The sequence below is a fragment of the Physeter macrocephalus genome, chromosome 10, assembly GCF_002837175.3.
Source record: "Physeter macrocephalus isolate SW-GA chromosome 10, ASM283717v5, whole genome shotgun sequence".
NCBI classification, from domain to species: Eukaryota; Metazoa; Chordata; class Mammalia; order Artiodactyla; family Physeteridae; genus Physeter; species Physeter macrocephalus.
The window spans coordinates 3,666,680-3,686,216 of record NC_041223.1 but is presented as its reverse complement, the minus strand read 5'-3'; the positions used below and the strand labels follow the sequence as shown (position 1 = coordinate 3,686,216).

General features: G+C 41.8%; 1 protein-coding gene across 1 annotated transcript in view; it reads right to left on the bottom strand.

The window, feature by feature from the left end:
* Positions 1-19,537, bottom strand: part of PDE10A (phosphodiesterase 10A) — a 296,650-nt gene that overhangs the window by 28,316 nt on the left and 248,797 nt on the right. Inside the window, 4 exon segments of the mRNA XM_055087406.1 lie at positions 4,708-4,880; positions 14,040-14,195; positions 17,631-17,781; positions 19,348-19,431. Of these exon segments, the coding sequence (XP_054943381.1) occupies positions 4,708-4,880; positions 14,040-14,195; positions 17,631-17,781; positions 19,348-19,431 (564 nt within the window).

The following is a 19,537-nucleotide window of genomic DNA, read 5'->3' as shown; positions in this document are numbered from 1 at the left end:
CCCAGAGACGCAGAAACCTCAGAGGAACTCAAGAAGGACAAATACAAGGAGGACACTGAGGCACATTATAAACAAAGTGCTGAAAAACCAAGGATATAGAGAACATCTTAAAAGCAGCCACAATAAAAAGACATGCTACATATAGGAGAATAACAATAAGAATGACTGCTGACTTCTCATCAGGGAAAAAAGAAAAAGATGGAGGCCAGAAGACAACCGAATAACATTTTAAAAATGCTGAAAGAAAGCCTGTCAACTTAAAATCCTAAATCCAGCAAAAATATCTTGGAAAAGTGAAGCCAAAATAAAGGCGATAAACTAAGGCTGAAAGAATCTGCTGTCTGGACTGAGGTAAAATAATTACCAGACAGAAATCTGGATCTACACAAATGAATGCAAAGCATTGGAAGTGGTATATACATGAGAAAATATGACAGATTATCTTTTCCTTTTTAAAAATTCTTTAATAATCAATTAACTATTTAATTTAAAGTATTAGCAACCTGTGTGGTGTATACAACATATGTAGCAGTATAATATTTAACAACAATAGCATAGAAGACAAAACTGGGCATAACTGGGTTCTGTCTTTTTAAGGTTGTTACATTGTACAGAAATGGAGTAATATTAATTCAAGGTGGACTGAAAAATGCAGATTCATGTAAACTCAAGAGCAACCACTTGAAAACATACAAGCGTAACAATAAAAGCCAATAGAAGATATAGAACACAACAACAAAGGAAACACTTCATTAACTCCAATGAAGACAGGAAAGGAAGGACAAAGAACAAAGGGTTAAAGAGAAAACAAAGAAGATAATGAGACAAACATAAATATAATTACATTAAAAGCAAACGAACTGACAGTCCGAAAGGAAGCAGCAACTGAAAGTCTCAACTACTGCTGATTACAAGACACATTTAAAATACAAGGATGCAGATAGGGTAACAGTAAAGGATTGGAAAAGAATATGACGTGCCAATAAGTAAGCATAAGAAAGCTGGTGTGGCTATTAGACACAGAAAACTTTAAGGCAAGAAGTACTACCAGAATAAAAAGAGACCTTCATAGTGACAAGAGGATAAATCATAGAGAAGACATAACAAATACACAAATGTATAAGCACCTAATAACAAAGTTTCTAAACACATGAAGCAAAATTGAGAAATATATAAAAATTCATAACTTTTTTTATACTGGAAATTGTATTTCCATGAAAAACTGGAAAAAACACATTCACAAGTGATAACATTTATAACATGACCAGTATAATTTAACTAAAAAAGTGATAGGATCTGTGTAAATAAACTATAAAAAATGTTATCCAAGACTAAAAAGTCATGCCAATGCTTTTGGATGAGAAGCCAATATACTCTCACTCACAAGTGAAGAAATAAATGCGATATAACTGCAATCAAAATCCCAATGTGGATATTTTTAATTGAAAACAAACACGATAAAATATTCTTTTTCTTTTTTAAGTATTCACTATGAAGGAAATAAAGGGTCACAATGTCTATAATCTACAAGGAAGTGGCACAGTCAAAAAATAAAGGCAAAAAATATGTTAAAATGTTAATAATTCTTGAATGTGGGTATGAGTATACATTTTAGTATAATTTCTACTTTTCTTAAGTTTGAAATTTTTCTTATAAAAATATAAAAAATGCATTTACTACGTAACAATTTCCATGAAATTTTCGGGAAGTAAATGAAAGATGAAGATTATTTTACCAGGTATGTATGATAAATTTCAACATAGTTACAATCATCAAAACAGTATGATCACAGTCGAGGATTAGATAATTAACAATTACATGGCTTAAGGAGTCCAAAGAAGTATTCGAGTTTATATGAAACTTCAATTCAATTCAGTGGAAGAAAATAGATTGTTAATTAAATGGTATTGATTCAACCCATCAGGAAGAAATAAAGTTATGTTCATAAAAAGTATAACTCCAGAAGCACTAATATGCAAAGAAAATTTTAAGTACAATTTATATTACTTTGAGGATAGGGGAGGCCTTCATAAGCAAGACAGGAAATCAGATTTGATAAAAACAAAGGAAAGATTTGGCTTCATGAAATTAAATTTCTTTGTATTTAAAATAAAATCTAAATAAAACTTTTGAAAAGCACCTACGAAAATGTTTGTAACATATAACAGAGAAAATGTTAACATCCTTAACAAAAATATAGAATGCAAACTGATTTATAAAAAAAGTAAAGAATTCAACAAAAATTACACAAAAGTTGTGAACAAACAGAAGTAGGAACAAAGTCAACAAACATGAAAAGATCTTTAATGCAGGGAGTTGTCAGAGAATGGCATAGTTAAAGAGAAACAGTTTTCACCCTATGTGAGGAGAGGTGTGAATTTCTACAGCCCTTTCAGAAAATTTAACATGTATCTACATTTCTAGCACCATATGCGATGTGATATATATTTTTAAAGGACAGTAGATGACTTTATAAGAGTTTATTGCAGAATTATTTATGGTGCAAAATTCTAGAAACATCTGATCAATAGGAGGAAGGTTTAGTGAGCCTTTAGCTAGTCCTCCATACTACGTGATGTCACATAACTCTTAAAAATAGGCAAGCATCTGGTATACCGTCGGCCCTGCTCATCTGCAGGTCCTGCATCCGCAGATTCAACCGACCTCAGATCCTGTACTATGTTGCTTGAATCTGTACAGGCGGAACCTACGGATACGAGGGCCGAGGGCCGACGAAGATTCAGGGACTTGAACATCCACTGATTTTGTTATGCAGGTGGTGTCCTGGAACACATCCCCTGTGGATACCGAGGAAGGCCTGTAATCAGGTTTTTGTTTAAAGACGTATGCTTGTGCATATAAACAGCTTAGGATAAACAGAGGAGACTGCATGGTTCTGTTGGTTCTGCAGAACAGGACCCAGTGGACCCCCGGGTCTCTCATCTGCGCTGTGCGGACGGGAGAGTGACCCTATTCATCGTCCAGGGCCATTTTATACAAGGGACGTAATACCCGTATTCTGGTACCTGCAGGGGCTCCGGGAACGAACACCTACGGACGACTCTATTATTGTTTTTCTTGTATATACCTGCACTCTTTGAATTCTTAAAACAAATATGCAACACCTTTAAAATTATTTAATCATCATAACTATACAGTATACACCACTAACATGTACATATGCATTAAGCACCAAGTATAATACTTGCAATTAGATTTTTAAATTTTCTATGTTATAAGAATATTATTATTGTAATCATTTTGCTAAAATCATACGCAAGAAACTTGTTACTACTTACATGACTCTTATTTGTAACTTAAAAACAATGTACACACATAGTTTTCAGCAAGCCAAAGGATACCTTAACCCAGCGTATACTTCTCCAGTCTTATAATTGCCATAAGAAAGAGAACTGTGGACAAACATCCGTTTCTACAGACACATGAAGACTGTAAAGCACACGCATCCCTTGGACTGCAGGCGGAAGAGGGTGTGTTGTCCTGCACGACACTGACCCTTCTGCCAACCCTGGGAGGGTGCTGGCAATGTGTCCAGACTGCCCTCTGTAAAATTAAGATGTATATTTTTTTCCTCAAAGAAGGTTCCCCATAAGAACTCTGATGATCATATTCTTGAAGAGGTCAACTTTATCTATTATGTATCTGTCTATAGTCATTTGTAGACCTAATGTTTTGTGTTTGGGGTACCTGAGTGAACTGCTTCTAAGAACTGAAAGCAGATTTCTCTAGAAAGAAATGTAATGATCAGTACCTTAATGGATCACAGAGGAGGTACACAAAGCACCTGAGCAAAAAAGAATAGATTCAAGTTCAGCAAGACTAGAATGAACCAATAAACAAGTGTTCCCAAATCTAAAGATAAAGAGGGCATCACTTAAGATGGACTCAGTCAGACATGGAAACAGCAAAAGGAAAGTCCTACAAAGAAAAGCTGGTGGTAACCACCTACACACCGGCAAGGCCAAGAGGTGTTTTAGCCAGTGGACAGAGATTTAATGGACAGATGGATGGACAGGCGCACAATGAAAACACCCGACACATTTCTGAATCCAGCGGGCAAGTCAGGCCTTCTCAGAAAAAAAGGAATCAAACTGCCTCAGCCTGATGCATTAGAACATTTAAGGAGTCTCATTCTCTCTGTCCTGACCCCACGTCCAAACCAACTTTGGATTTGCCACCTGGCCTCCGAAAGGATTGTGACCATGCTGAATGCCAATATTCTGATGCTTATAACTAGAATGTAGGTTTGCAGATCAGTAAAATGGAATTCAGGTTTTATATATCAATCACATTGGCTTGGTTAATAAGAGCTGGATTCTGATGAATCCATTTTCATTTGCTTTTGAGTCTGTGAGGTCAATGACCAGACGCTGGGCTGTGATAAATTCAAGGAGAGGCCTCTTGGAAAATGACTTCCCTTTAAAAGTACCCATTCCTATGTGACCGGTTTAAATTCTAATTCATATTCTAGTTACCTTCACAATACATTGTCAGCAATCTTGTCAAATAACGAAATATCCAAGGTAAATATAAAGTGCACATAAAACAAACAAAAAAAAACACAAATTCTTTTTACATTTCTTTTTTCAAATATAAATTTATGCCAAATTACATTTTTGATTTTAAATATAAATTTATTCCAAATAACACTTCCTGGGCTACTAAACTTTCAAAAATTATTTTTACCTATGTGATTGATTATTAAGGTTTAGCGATCCGGTCTGGTACATCTCTTCCAACTGTTTCCTGTTTCCAAAGTATAATGCAAGGTCTGTGGCAATGATGGCTTTGCGGATGATCTCAAGCACCTGTTCATATTCACTGGAGCTCAGGGTGGAGAAGATATTGTGCCCCTCCAACTAGGGAAAAAATACAAATAAACACCACCAATAGCAAGCACAAGCTCCAATCTAATGACATTTTCAGTTACTTGAAACAACAGTCAGTCAATGGCATTTGGTCAGGACGGATTTTGGGGGAACAAAAGGCTAGTTTGAAATGACTAATGAAATTAATGTTTTGGTTTCTCTTCACGATACAACAACAATGAAGCTACCACTTAAATGAACTATTTAAACTACGTAACATTTCCCACCATAAAATCCCAGTGATTTAAATATACACCTAGTTTGGGGATATTTCTGGTAAGGAATTAAAGGACTGGAATATGTAAAATATTTAAGTAAAAGACTTTTCCTTTTAAACTAATTAAGAACGTCGGTAATTTTCACATTATACTGGAAATTAATGGGCTTAAAAAGTCATCTATATCTTTGTCCACTTCCGCAAGCCTAATGATTAATAAACTATTTTCTCTGTATCACAGAAGAAAATGTCCCAGGACCTGAACATAAAATTTAGGCATATTAAAAACTCTCCGTACAGGCAAGAACGCTTTTACACAAAGCACAAATCCGTGAGGTGCAAAAACTGTAAGGCCATCCTGTCTTCTGTCCTCATGGGAGATGGGCCCAGCAGATCATCACCCTAAACAAGACCAAACACTGGTCATTTGGATTCTGTTTTCTCATAATTATTCTTCTGTATATGAATCTTTTAAAAACTTTTTACAATAATTTCTTCCTCAGGATTTTAAGTTTTATTTGTAGTTGAGGTTAAAACGGGTCATTTTTGTTCAAACAAAAAAAGGGAGAGATTCAATTTGTGGATTCATCAATTATTTCTTCATGATTCATTAGTCAACACGGTTGTACTATAAACTGATTTTTAATTGTTTCCGCTTGTCTTAAGCTACATATATTGACTGATAAATTACATGTCAAACTTGAAATTATTCAAGTATATTTCTTTACAAAATCAGACATCTCACTAAGATATTGTCTGCTTCCTATTACTCTGAAATAAGGTTGTATGAGCCACATTTATTTTCAGTTATCAGAATCTTCCTGTATTATTTACTTTTAAGGTATTATATTTATATCTAAATTATCCTATGATAAATGGAGTTAGTTCTAGTTGGTTCTTTTTCAGACAATGTTAATAGTAAGGGCATGTTTGTGGAATGCTCTAAGGTTATAAAGGACTTTCAAACACATGATTGCACTTTCAAATTATAAAATTTAAATAAATCTTTGATATCTAATTGAAATGAAGTATTTGCTGAAGCATTAACAACATTTTAATTTGACTAAAGAAAAACTGCAGTACTTATATAAACTGGTTACTTCAGTAATTTTTAGTAATGTAATCTCATTTGAAGCAGCCTTCATAAATACAATACGGCCAAAGAGGTGGACATGATAAGGACAGGACTTCAGCTCAACACAAGGAAGAACCATCTAAATGTGCAGAGTTACCAGGTGAACTATGCATGGGATGCTGCTTGTGGAAACATTCAAAACACAGGCTGGTTAGTAACTGATGGGGGACAAGGGGCGGGGATTTAATCCCTGGGAAGGTAATTAACTTCCAAGCCCCTTTCAACCTCAACTCTAAACTTGTATTGTACAAAGTTACAAGAAAGAAATCTTGACTCTGCCTTGTGCCAAGAAAGCTGCTTTGCTTTGATCATAACTCAAGTAAAGCAGCTGGCCTCTGCTTCCGCACTTAATGCCTTGTGACCTGGGCTCCCACCTCATAAACATGTTCCACGTCGGATGTGTCTGGCTGGTACGCAGGCACACACCTGCTCTTGGCAGGTCGTCTGAAGAGGAATCACGTGTGATATATATTTATATGATTTATTCTCTCTATCACCAACAAACTATTAAATTACAGCACGTAAAATACTCTCACATACTGTTGGATTTTACGTTTTAACCTCTCTAAAATAGGGACTTCTTAGCCTGGGTTCTATAAATTCTCTTGGGGACCACAGAGAGATGAACTCACTACAACTGCATAAAGTATGTTGAGTGTGTCATCCACAAACACATGTTTTCATCAGATTCTCAAAAGTGTCCATGATCTAAGACAAAGTAAGACCCATTTTAAAGGATCTGTATATTCTGCTGGCTATTTCAGATTCATTATTTCTTTTTTTACCTTACTTTTCGATATTAAAGGGAAACTAGGTGGAAAAGCTCAGCAGTGAACCTTTATAATGAACAGCTGGACTAATTCCTTCAACATTTTAAAAGAGTAAAGGGAATAAATGATAAACAAACAATAAATGACCCCTTCCTTTCAAGAGAATATAGTATATATTTATCAACACTTTGCTCCTACCAAAACAAAAGACAATAAGGGAGATACAGCAACCAAGCACAGCAGATAAACGGCTGAAAATGCTTTGAAAGCTCCAATTTCACATTAGTTAACAACCTAATAAAACCTCATAAAATAATAAGATGCTTTTATATACCAACTGATAGGTTTCTTATAACTAATATTCCAGGTTACGTTGTTTAAAGTTTATATTAATTCAAGGCAGTTGATCCCATGTTGTATCAATCAAGCATAAAATAACCAGCATTTTATACCCAGCAATGTTTCTAAAGCCCCAAAATAGGTAAGGAGCATAAAATTCTTTCGTCTGTGAAAGCTTACGAGTGGGCTCTGTTCGTAAAGGCTCGGCTGCTTAAGTAGCTGAGATTTGTGAGATACGTACGAGAGAATATAAGCAACGCTGACACGGTCCTGATGCTGAGAGACTTCTCGGGGACACACTTTAAGGTCTTTTCAAGGTCCCTCCTAAGTCTCAAACATGACGGGTCTAAGGATTCTCAGCATTCTGACTCCCTGTTGGAGCACTGCTTTCTTGCCACAGCTGTATCTTTCCCACCACAAAATGAGGAATGTATGTCTCATTGGGCAGATAATCAGTCTGTAGTGTTTCACTTTGGGTAAGGATATTAGTAGCTTAGTACCTACTATATCCAAGGTCCCAAACAACATAAGTTCATTTTTTTAAGGCGTTCACTGTTCAGTGGTACACAAAACATAGAGTGGCACGGTGCCCACGAATGAGGGAAGTGAAGGCCACGCGAGCACGTGGGACGCTCGTCTTGGTGGCGACATGAATTCTGAAGGACCAGTCGGAGGAACAGGAGGAGAGCGTGGGGCCCCGAGTGTCGGTGGAAGCACAAACACTTCCGCACGGCCGAGGCAAATTTAATACAGAAATGGTGAGAACTAAAGGAAACGTGTTTGAAAAAGGCCTGGATGCAGAACTGAAATATGACATGGAAAGTAATAAGGAGCCACTGAGGATTACGGAGGTGGGTTTAGAGCAGTCCCTCTGGTGACAGCGTGGGTGGAGGTGGGTCAGAACAGAGGCAGAAGGGCAGATGATCGATCTTTCCTCAGCACGTTTTTAAAATATTACCATTAATCATACGTAATTCTCCCCAGCGCCCTACTGTGCTGAGCTCTGCAAAGGAGATTCTCCTGGAAGGGCTTTGGAGCTCAGATTTCAGTATCTGCAGGCCAGCCAGTCCAGGCCTCACTCCCCAGCAACCCTGCCCCTACTGGGCTGTGAGTCACTGCCACAGGGCAACAGGCGGAGGCTGAATCATTCTGGGGCTTCAGGATGAAAAAAGTCAATGACACAACTAACTGCTTCAAGCGTTCACAACAATGATGCCTTTAAAAGATACACAATACTTATTTTGACATTCAATTGTCCACTGCATCAAACCATATTCTAGGAAACGCGAGAGTACTGTAATTAAGAACACAAGTTTTGGAGTCAAACGACTCTGATTTTTAATATCCTCTGCCCCCTACTAGCTGCGTGACAATGAGCCAGTTAGTTAACCTCTTTGATGTACATTACTCTTATCTGTAAAATGGAAATGAATAATAATACTTGTCTCATAGGATACCATAAAAATCAAATGTACTGATACGTGCAAAATTCTTCAGTGTCTGGTATACAGGAAGTACCTAATAAATGATGAAATGATTACCTCGATGATGGGTGATGATGATAAAACCTACCAGTAGAACTTCGGCATTCAGAGTTGAAACAGGGAGAGAGGGAAGGAGAAACAAGGAAACAAACCGATACGCCCAGAATTGAACTGGACCACCAGAGAACACTTCTATCTATTTAGAATACACCTGTAGAAAAGGATAGATTTAGGCTAACGTCTGTCGTAAACTAATACATTTTAGTCTAGAAGTAGGGACAGTGTTGAGTGTAAGTACAACTATTTTGCTATAACTGCAACAGACAACAGTAAATTCTACCCACTGCAGATGGATTTGGCTGTGTCACAGAAATGCTACTGCTATAAAACGTAATGAAAATGTCGTGGGATCCCAAAATGTTGGGATAAAGATAACTTTAAAAAAATGTAAACATATTTCAAAAGCACTAGATGATTTAAGATTAATGGAATGATGAGAAATTTTTCTTAATAATGAGAATAACCATTCCTAACTGGTCTGTTTTCTAAAATTTTGACTTCTGCATACCTAACGTAGGGTATTGACAGAAGGCCAAAGGCAGAAAAGGGTAGCTTCAATATTCAAAATAATCATTAACATCTTATTATGAAACATAATTTGACTATTAAAATGAACATTAATTACGAATATTAAATAAAGGAATGTTCAATAAACATTAAAATGGATTTAATATTCCAACGCTAATGGTTCTATCACCGTGGCTAAATAAAAATACACGGGTAAGTTTTAGGTCAGAACACAACGCTTACCCACTATCTTGTCACCGTCCACATAGAACAGTCTTCTTACCTGAAGTCATTCCATTTACGCTCTACCACTGAGCCACCTACACGCTTTGTCCTAAGGAGACATAGCTACTCAGTTTCCCCTAAACAGGACCTGGCAGTTACCAGTCGCCAAACGCTGCACACATTGTTTTGCCTTCTCTGACTCTTAGGTCCACGTTCTTATCTTCACGTGACCACCACCACCCACGTCAACAGACCCGGCAGCAGGCCTGCGGGATGGAGATGAACGAAGGTCAGCGACTGTCCTCACCGGGCTTACGATTCAGAGGTGAGGAAGGCTAAACTCACAGACAGAAAATTTCAACACCACGTGAGAACTCTAGAATACGTGTATGTTTAAGGGACTCGGGGCCATGTGGAAAAGGCACACACTGTGCCCCAGTTATGTGGAGACGTCATAAAATACTTTCACTGGAGGAGGTACTGCCTGAGCTGAGCCTTAAAGATAAGGAGAAGCTGGCCACCAAAATAGAAAACTCTAGACAATGCAGAGTTAAGAAATGGTCTGGAACTGCAAAAATACGGTAGATACAGTAGTCCTGGAACAGGCAGAGGCCATTCATAAAAGGCTTGTATATCAATTAAGAAACAAAATTTATTCTTGAGGCCATGGGACCCACTGGTGACTTTTAAAAAGGAGAATAACATGGTCAGACATCTATTTGGAAGATAAATTTGAGAACCACAAGTTTGGGGAAATGGTGATTAACATGGGGGGAAAGGCAGTCAAACAGACAACGTCTAATGAAGGCGGAATTTGGGATGTCACTCGGGAAAGGTCCTTGACGGACATGTAGGAGACTGTGCGCTCAGAGGGGCCAGTTCAGCATCCACTACAGGAGCCAGATGGGAACCCCGTCTCCGCTGACTGCCGCTCACGGCCCGCACACAGCCCCGGGCCCCAGTCGCCGCGAAAACAGTCCTGAGGCCCAACGTTGAGACAAGGGGCAGCTCAGCAGAAGTTCAGAATCTGCACCGATCTTTCCTCTAGATGCTTTCACACTTCTCCTTACTTCATTCCTGACTTAATCTCCTCCCAGAGGGTGGCAACCGCCCACTGCATCTTTCTCACTGTGACGGAAGTGAAGGCAAGTGTGAACGAACATACACCCTTCCTGCCGTGCTGTACCGTGAATAGTTCAGTGCCAGTGTGTGAAGGACTGAGGTTAGCTTTTAAATATACCTCCCCTTTCTGTTTGCTGAGGTTGCTGTGGTCACACAGGGGGCCTCTTCCCCACGCTTCCCCAGTCGCCCAGATTATCCCAGAAGTAATTGAGGCAACAACACTGACAGTCAGCATTCGGGTTAACAAGACTGTGGTCTGCAGACACACACACAGAGCCACACACACACACAGCTCTGAGGAGGCCTCATGGAGAGCCATCTCTAACCGTCATGGTGGATTTTTTTATCTCCTCTTTGGCCACGTTGCCCAAGGATGAATAGTTCCGAGACCGCGATCCTCTGTGCGGCCAGAGTGCTGGAGGCTGCCCGCGGGGACGGGGGCGGCCGAAGGAGAAGCCTTTCTCTACCGGGACCGCTGGGCGGACAGACCTATCGGAGGGGTCTGTGTGATGTAATGACATATTGTTCTGTCTGATAATTCAGTGACTGGATGTTGAAATTCAACTTTACTCTCAGACAAGGATATCACCTTAATTGGTCAAGTCTGGAGGTGTCCTGACAAAACTTCAAACTGGCAGGGCTTGGAGAGCGGGGCTGGGGCAGGGTGAGGGGGAAGGACTCGAGCGGGGTCACTGACCCGTGGGGTGAGCGAGGTGCCGTCACTCAGCACGATTTGGGCCACACTGAACGCCAAACACAGTTCAAGCGCTTGGCAACAGAGCCTTACGGTACCCCGGGCTGACACACAGGCATGAGAGCCACAGCCTGTTAGGACGGCCGGGACCCCAGGAGGCCGGCCAGGTGGAGTGGCAAGAAGATCAGCTTGAGGGCGGAGCTGTGGACACAGCAGGCATCTGTGCTTCTGTTGTCACTGTCCCCCGGGCCTGAAACGTGTGCTGGCAGCTGCGAGGCAGTGAATAAATATGTTCACTATTGAAACGAATTTCAAGAGGCAGTTAGATGGATCTGAGAAGCAAAAACTCAGAGGAGTTATCATGAGCACGTACAATCAGCAGATTCTAGAGATTTCCAGAAAATGAAGGAGCCCTCCACCATTCTGCTGCCCATGAAGAGGGGGCCATGAGTTTATGCCCCCTATGTTTCTCCCTGACACAGCTCACACAGGAGGTGTTGGTCAAGCCAGGATACAGATTCCGATTTTAACTGGTGGGCTGAACCTGCGGCCATGACGGTTCTTCCAGCTGGCTTCCCATCCCATTTGTCTGTTGAGAACCTCACGTCTCTAAAGACACAAGAACAAAGGTGCCCTTATGTTGCCCCCACCAGTGACTGAAAGGCCTTCTCTAATACGCGGGATCTAACTACCCTCCAACAACGCTGTGGATGCCAACAGCGTGCTTGAACTTAATGCACTGCCTGAGTTCCAGTGATGACGCCCTGATCATTCTAGGAACACCGCACCATGTAACACGGAGCCCCCCACGTGGCTGAGGTTTTGCTGAAAATGGGACAAACGGCTCTGTGCCACCTCCACTGTCAACGGCGGCAAACGGAGCACGTCTTCCTGCCAGAAGTCTTCCTTGGCTGGGTCAGACCCTCTCCATCCCTTCTGCTTTGTATCACTGCTGTAGCACACAGTTTATGTCTTATTCCATCCAGCAGCAATGTACTTTGCAATCCTGGCCTCTGTAAAAACGAATTCTCTTATATTTAAAATAGGTTTTCTGAGGGAACTTTATGAAGGCTATTAAAATTCATTTGCAGATTAAATTGCCAGAAATGCTGTCATAGTCATATGTATGAATTCATTTAGGACATGGGACCCAGGGAGTCCTAATTATTTCTAAATGAAGGCGTCCTGATGTCATTTCTGGCATATACCCTTCTTCCTGGGCAAATAAATAACCTAAGGGGAAAGTAGATATAAACTGTCATAAAGTTTTATAAATGTCTATTTACAAAAAGCATGTGTGTGTTAATATATATGTGTGTGTGTACATACACCTATTATATACACACATATATAGGTACACACATATCTATACCATGCACACATATACAAACACACACACATATACCTATATCCACACACATCTTTTATCCTGCTTAAATTTCTAGGTATGTATGTATCTATCTATCTATCCAGCCAAACATACATAACGTACATCATTTAAAAAATAAAGTACTGGTGCCAAGGGAACGTCGGGAATGGTGACTACCTATTGCTTTCAGGGATAGAACCAGCCCGGGAGCAAGGGGGACATTCAGCCACCTGCCGGGTGTGACTCCGTATCTGACAGACCTTTCACTCTACCCCGCAGGTCATCAGAAAGCACCTGCACTTCAGTAAGCTCACCATTTACCTTCTCAGTCCTGAGGAAAAGGGGCCTGACCACGTAAATGTTGCTGGGTTTTGAAAAGATCTGAGTGTGCGGTGCTACCAATCACTGGGACAGCTGGGACGGTGAGGCCCCACTAGGAGAAGCTACGGAGAGGAAAAGAGCCCTGCGTGGTCAGGGGAGGCCTGGGCTACTCAAGAAAGGAAAACCGCACCAAGTGGCAGACACCTTTCTGCTTCGCAAGTCGCCCACAGCCAGGGGCTTTGCGTCACAACCTTGAAAATTCCAAATCCTTCCCGTAGACACGTAATCAGAAGATCTAATGAGATTTCTCTTCCTCTTTTGAGGTGCTGACAGTGAGAGGAAGAAACGGGGTCCACTATTCTTAAGTCAAACACAGATCACATTTTAAAAACTGTCCGTGAGAGGAGTCAAAGCGTTACGAGGCGATAGTTACGTAGTTAAGAGGCCTTTGTGAAAAAGGTGTGAAGTGAAGGAGCGTACGTATCTCACAGGGAGGGGAGACCTGTCAGCATCCAGATCAGTCACTAAGGACATCTTAAAAGCAAGAAAACTCCATTTAAAAACACGCAAAAGAAAAAATAGAAGAACTTCAATGCACTTAAAATCTTGTTTGCCTAACGTTCAAGATTCGTTGTTCAACACATTCTGGCTCAAGAAGATCACGATCCACATAGATTAAATTAACTACGTGAAACAAACTTTGCCTTACGGTATAACGTACTTAAAAGTCAAATGTGATTGCAAAATATGTATAAATCTTTTAAAAAAGGTTTTACGAAAAAATGTAGCTGCTGTTTCTAAAGAAAGCCAGAAGAATATCCCTCTTTTACGTATAAACCGTGGGTCTCTCTGACAAGCCGACGTACACACGGGGCAGCGGGCAGGCCCGCGGCCCTGGGCGCCTCACCTGAAGGATGGAAACGGTCTGGGAGAAGTGGTGTTGCTCCATGGTCGACGTGGAGTACAGTGCTGCGAGGGGGTGGTCGAATTTCTGCAGGTAGCTGTTACTGAAGCCCCTGTGGTCCAGGTCATGGCACAGACACGCAATTAGCAGTCCCTTGCGCTTAAGGAGAAACCACAGTGCACAGATGTTCAAAACAAAGAAATGGGACATGCGGAAAGTTACGGTTAGTATTCTCATCCTACTGCCTTCTGTCACTGATGCAGCCAACATGCTCATGAATGCCTGAAATAACAGATAATCTAACTTCTTTTTTAACCAGTTTCTTTGTCTTTCTGCTTATGAACTTAACAGTCAAATTATTCTCGAGTTTTCATGATCGACTCTGGTAAAAAGTGTAGGTGGTATCAAATTAAAGCAAATGTTCCAAAGAATCACAGATAAAGCAAGTCTGCATAAAGGAGAGGACAGTATCAGTTCTTCACTCAAAAATCTATTCAATATTACATTCTAACGATGTTACTGCTATCGTAAATGAGGAATATAGCAAGTAAATCATAAGGCATGTGAAAAATGGCAAACTGTATAGAAAAAGATAAAAGGAAGAGCAGGCTGGAGGGGACAGGTGAGAGGCAGGTGGCTGTGATGTTCAGCAGTTAGGATGGGCCTCAGGCAGGCAGAGGTGCAGGTGAAGGGGAGAAGCAGGCGGCTCCCGGGGGCGGGGGCGGGGCTGTCAGCCAGCAGCACATCCTGGCAGGGGAGCCTGCCCGCGAGTCACAGGGCCGGAGTCACATGACCAGGACTGACCACTGCAGGGGCTGCGGGGAGAGGAGGACAGAGAAGAACTGCAGGGCAGGGCAGGGGAGGGTAAAGATCTTGTATTATTTGTGATCCAGGGACCGATGGCGGGGTTTTTAGCAGAGCAGTGACATCATCTAGCTGACGTTCTTTAAAGATCCCCACGCTGGCCACTGTATTGAGAACAGACTCCAGGAGGGTGGGAGAGACCTGGGGGAGGCTTTCGTCGTGACCCAGGCAAAACATAACAGAAGCTCAGACCAGGACGCTAGCAACGCAGGCTGAGGAGACATGACTAAAGTCTGGAAGATTCTGCAGGCAGAATCAACAGAGCTTTCTGGCAGGCTGGGCATAAGAAAGGAGGGCAGGACGGCGAGCGGGGGAGGGGAAGCCAAGCCTGAGGGCCAGGTCATCAGCCTTAGACGCTGATGGACGGGGTCGTCACTGAGAAGGGGAAGTTGAAGGGGGAGCGGGCTGGAGGAGCGCTCGGGAACCGAGGGTGCTGGGGGTCCTGGGAGCCACGTGAGAACAGCGACGCAAAGAGGAAAACTGAGCCCTGACCCTTGGACCCGCACGGCCCCTGGACCAGAGCATTTTTCTCGGGCGGGGGGGCGGTGATGGAGCTGGTTTCCGACGAAAGGGGAGGAGAGGAATTGCAGGCGGCCAGCACAGCGACTCCACCAGGGGCCGGCGGCAAAGAAGAGCCTGGAAATCCGGAGGGAGCCGAGCGGAGAGGCAGAGGCGGGGGGTGCAGTGAGGTGGAGGTCACAGCCTGCGACCTGCACGGGATGCAGAGCCGGCGGAGGACCCAGCGCGGAGGCAGCGAGTTAACGGAGGGGGCGGAGGGAAGAACCGCGAGGGCAGGGACCTCTGAGACCAGGGGAACTGGCGGGGCGGCTCTGGACAGGAGCCCGGGGAGCATCCGAGGAGGGCGTGAAGCCGGAGCGCGCGGCGCCACCTGCCGCGGGGCCGGCGCCTGCCGAAAGCCCCACAGCAGCACTGCGCCTGCGCCCTGCTGCTGCCTTAGCCTCGCCGAGCCGCGCTGGCTTCTCCTGCCACCTAATGGGCAGGGAGGTCGCCCCGGGCACCCGCACCCCTAAACTGTGCGGTAGGCAGGGGACCAACCCTAAGCGGTCGGAGGTCTTAAGACACTGAACTGTGTATGTTCTGGGGGTCGTTTTGTTTGGGGGCTGTTCCCATATTTTATGCTGCAACGTCAGCCATAATGAATCTGGTAAGAAACGTCAAGGTTGTAAAATCTGGCACAATAGATAAAAGCTTTCTAATTTCTTTCAACCTATTTTATTTGTATTGATGTTCAATGGTTTTGTCAAGTGTATGCCAGAATCAAGCATCTGACAATAACTTACAAAGTAAAGAACTACCTTTGTTAAGTTTTCCTTTAAAAACATCAAATGATCATTTCTAAAGCTCTACTAGAGATTACATATGCAACTTACAAAATATATTTTAAATACTTGTGTGTGTTATTTGGGGATTATTTTTAGCCAAAAGACCTGAAGTTTCTGGAGAATCAGACTGATATAATTCTAGAAACTTAAATGAAAGTCAATATGTAGTAACAAAACTTATCTCACTTGTCTTAAAAATTTTCCATTTTTGAATATAAAATTTAATATAATCCAAAAGAATAATTTCTATAATTCTCAAGCTTACAGGCTAACTTTTGGCAGAAAAGATAATAAAATTGCTTTCTTAAAAGGAAGTGAATGGAGAAAGACTGAAATTTTCAAAAATATGGGGTTCAATGAGATGGAAAATTGTTTAGAAAAATTTATATTAAAAAAGAAAAAATTTCATCGTGTGTGTGTGATAAATGATAAATTATTTATTAGGCTAAGCCCCATCTAAAGATTATTAATAAAAAAAGGAACGTTTTGACTCTTTCTTTACAATAGCATTTTTTTTTTCTAAAATGCATCTTTCAAGTTTCCCACCCAAATTGTGAATTTGGTCTGACAGGATGGAAAGGACAGGACTGGACCTCAGGGTTCTAGTGTTGGTGGACGTGACCTTGGGAGAAGCACGATTTCTTTATCACAGAGATGGCAGCTTCCCTTTCTTCACGTGTCCTGAAGCAGGAGGAGAGAAGGGTGGATTCGAGTTAGGGCTTTCATAGGGCTGCTGGGACCTTGTGGAGAGAGGGCGGCGAGGCCATCAGGAAGGTCCCGCCTGGGAGGAGCACAGCTGGGGCGAAGGCGCCCCATTACCAAATGCGGGCTGGGCATCCAAGGAAGGGCTCGACAGCAGCGCATGAATGGACTAGGCGTCCCCAAATCTTCTCTGAGTGTGTCACCAGCTCCAAGTCTGTAAAGTCCGGTGAATCGTGGAACATCGCCGAGCCCCTGTTCCCTTATGCTAGAGAAGGTCAAATAAGCATTTATGTTTTAATTGTATTTAATGCTCTGGTTTCTCAGATGGGTAGGATATGTCTCCATTATCCAGGGCATAAGCGCAAAGAGAACAATTCACTTTCTTTACATCCTTTCAGAAGAATTCAGCTTTAATAGGGAAGAAAGAGTATAAAAATGAGTGTTTCCTTGAGGGGTATTTTGATGAAGTTGGAATTTCTGTATCTACATTCCTTATACAAAATAATAGGGAAAATGCTTGGGTACAACAATTTAAAAAGTGTGCTTCTGTGAATTTACGGAACCAAAATTTGTCCCGGAATGACATAGAGTCGCCTAACTGTATCATAAATGTACTCCAGACACAGAGTACTTCCACCCACTCAGGTGATCTGAAGCAGGAGAAAGAAAGCGTGTGCACACCCACCTCGAGTTCGCTGAAGAGCCCGTGGCTGTTCTGGAGTATGGCGTACATGCAGTGTGCCACCGTGACCGCGTGCTTCCAGTTGTGGTAAGGGACCCGACGATAGTTTTTCTTCACAGACATGATAAAACGACACAATTTTTCAAGCTCAAAGCTGTGTGGAAAAGAAATTGTCATGACAGAAACTGGTAAAGAATCAGCACGTTCCAGGAGACAACCAGATGTGCACGTGTGTCCTGTACGCGCTTGCACGGGTGAACACTTCCGTGGGGACTGGATGCAGGAGACTGGGGGCCTCACTCACCAACCTCCCCACTGCTTCTTCAGCCAAGTGAGAGAGGAAGACTCTTTGGTGGCTTGTGCTCTGACACGGTGACGGGCCCGCCGGGGAGCAAATCCCAGAATTAGCTTGCCGCTACCCATCATGAACGCCCGCCACCTCTTCCTTAGCTTTCAAGCATCTCCTGCATCCCATATAGTGCTCAACAGACAACAGCATATCATCATCCTGTTCAAGGGTATTTTTAGCTAAGTTTTTCCAGAGAGCATGTTCAGATTCACAAACTGCAAACATGCATACTATAAGAATTTCCTAGGTGAGTGATTATCCTTTCAAGAGGAATCCAAATTACCATGGGACACTCAAATTATTAAGCGGTGGTAGCAGATGGCTATATCCAAATCTCGACACAGTCCATGAAAGAATATGACGTATTTTATCATACAATATGGTTATAAATTTTTATGTGTATCATGTGTTTACACGTATTTAAAGCCCCACCAACTCTCTCAGTGGATTTAAGGCAGCTTAAGACAAAGGCATATCAATATGAAACAGGGCGCCCCGACATACCAAAGAGATGAGAGTCCATAAAACCTCTAAATACATGTAACCTTTATCTTTCTCCACTGAAAATTTTCAAATGTCCCTGAAGTGTGAGGTATGTGACTTTAAGAGTTTCAACTGGTCAAACTCTCAAGTGCTATCTAAGAAATAAGTGGCATTAGTTACCCTGTGTGCATCCTTTTGAGACAATAATTTATAAAAGTCGCTGATGGAAATAAGAGAAAACACAGAATTCAATAGGAAACAAGTGACAATTTAGTTCTAGAGACGCTAAGAGCCTCTATAAGCCACTTAATGACTAAATTAGTAAAAATAAGAGAAAAAGAAAATTATTCCTTGCATTTTAAGTATGTGTTTAAGCTGTTAAAAAAAAAAAAAAAGAAAAGCGGATACAAAGTCATGAAAGGCCTCTAGGACAGGCCACAAGGAGAGGAGGCAGGTTTGCAAGGAAAGGGCAACATAACTTCATTACTAACGAAGCACTAGACTTTGAATTAGGAGACCTGTTTCTTTCACACTTGTTTTAACTGATATATCGAAGTTAAAGGTGAAAGTCGATGTTAAATGTGTATGTACATGCCAAAACACACCTAAAAACAGTATGCAGTTATGTTGAGAAGTAACCCCTATCTCTTTTAGCTCCACCTATATTCTTCTGATCACCTGGTAAGACCTGGTTGTTAACCAAGGGGCAGCCTCTGAGGGAATCTAAAAAGGCTGCACATTTGCCCAATAATCTTAGCCTTTTTCAATTTAAATATCTAGAAAAATAATTTCTATATGGCATATGTAAGGTAATTATCAACCGAGAAAGTGGCGAGGCCTTTAGGCAGGGGAGGAGGATTTTAAAGCAAGTGTGTAGGTCACGCATACCAGGCTGTCCCACAGGACCGGTGGACCATGTAGACGAAAATTCCAGGCCACATGTTTTCAAAGGGGCCAATGTCAAAGTGGAACCTGAAATAAACAGAAAGCACAGGTCATGAGTAAATGTAATTAATTAGGATAAACATAATGACAAGTAAAGGGAGTAATTTAACTTTTTGCCTATCAAGAGACTAAA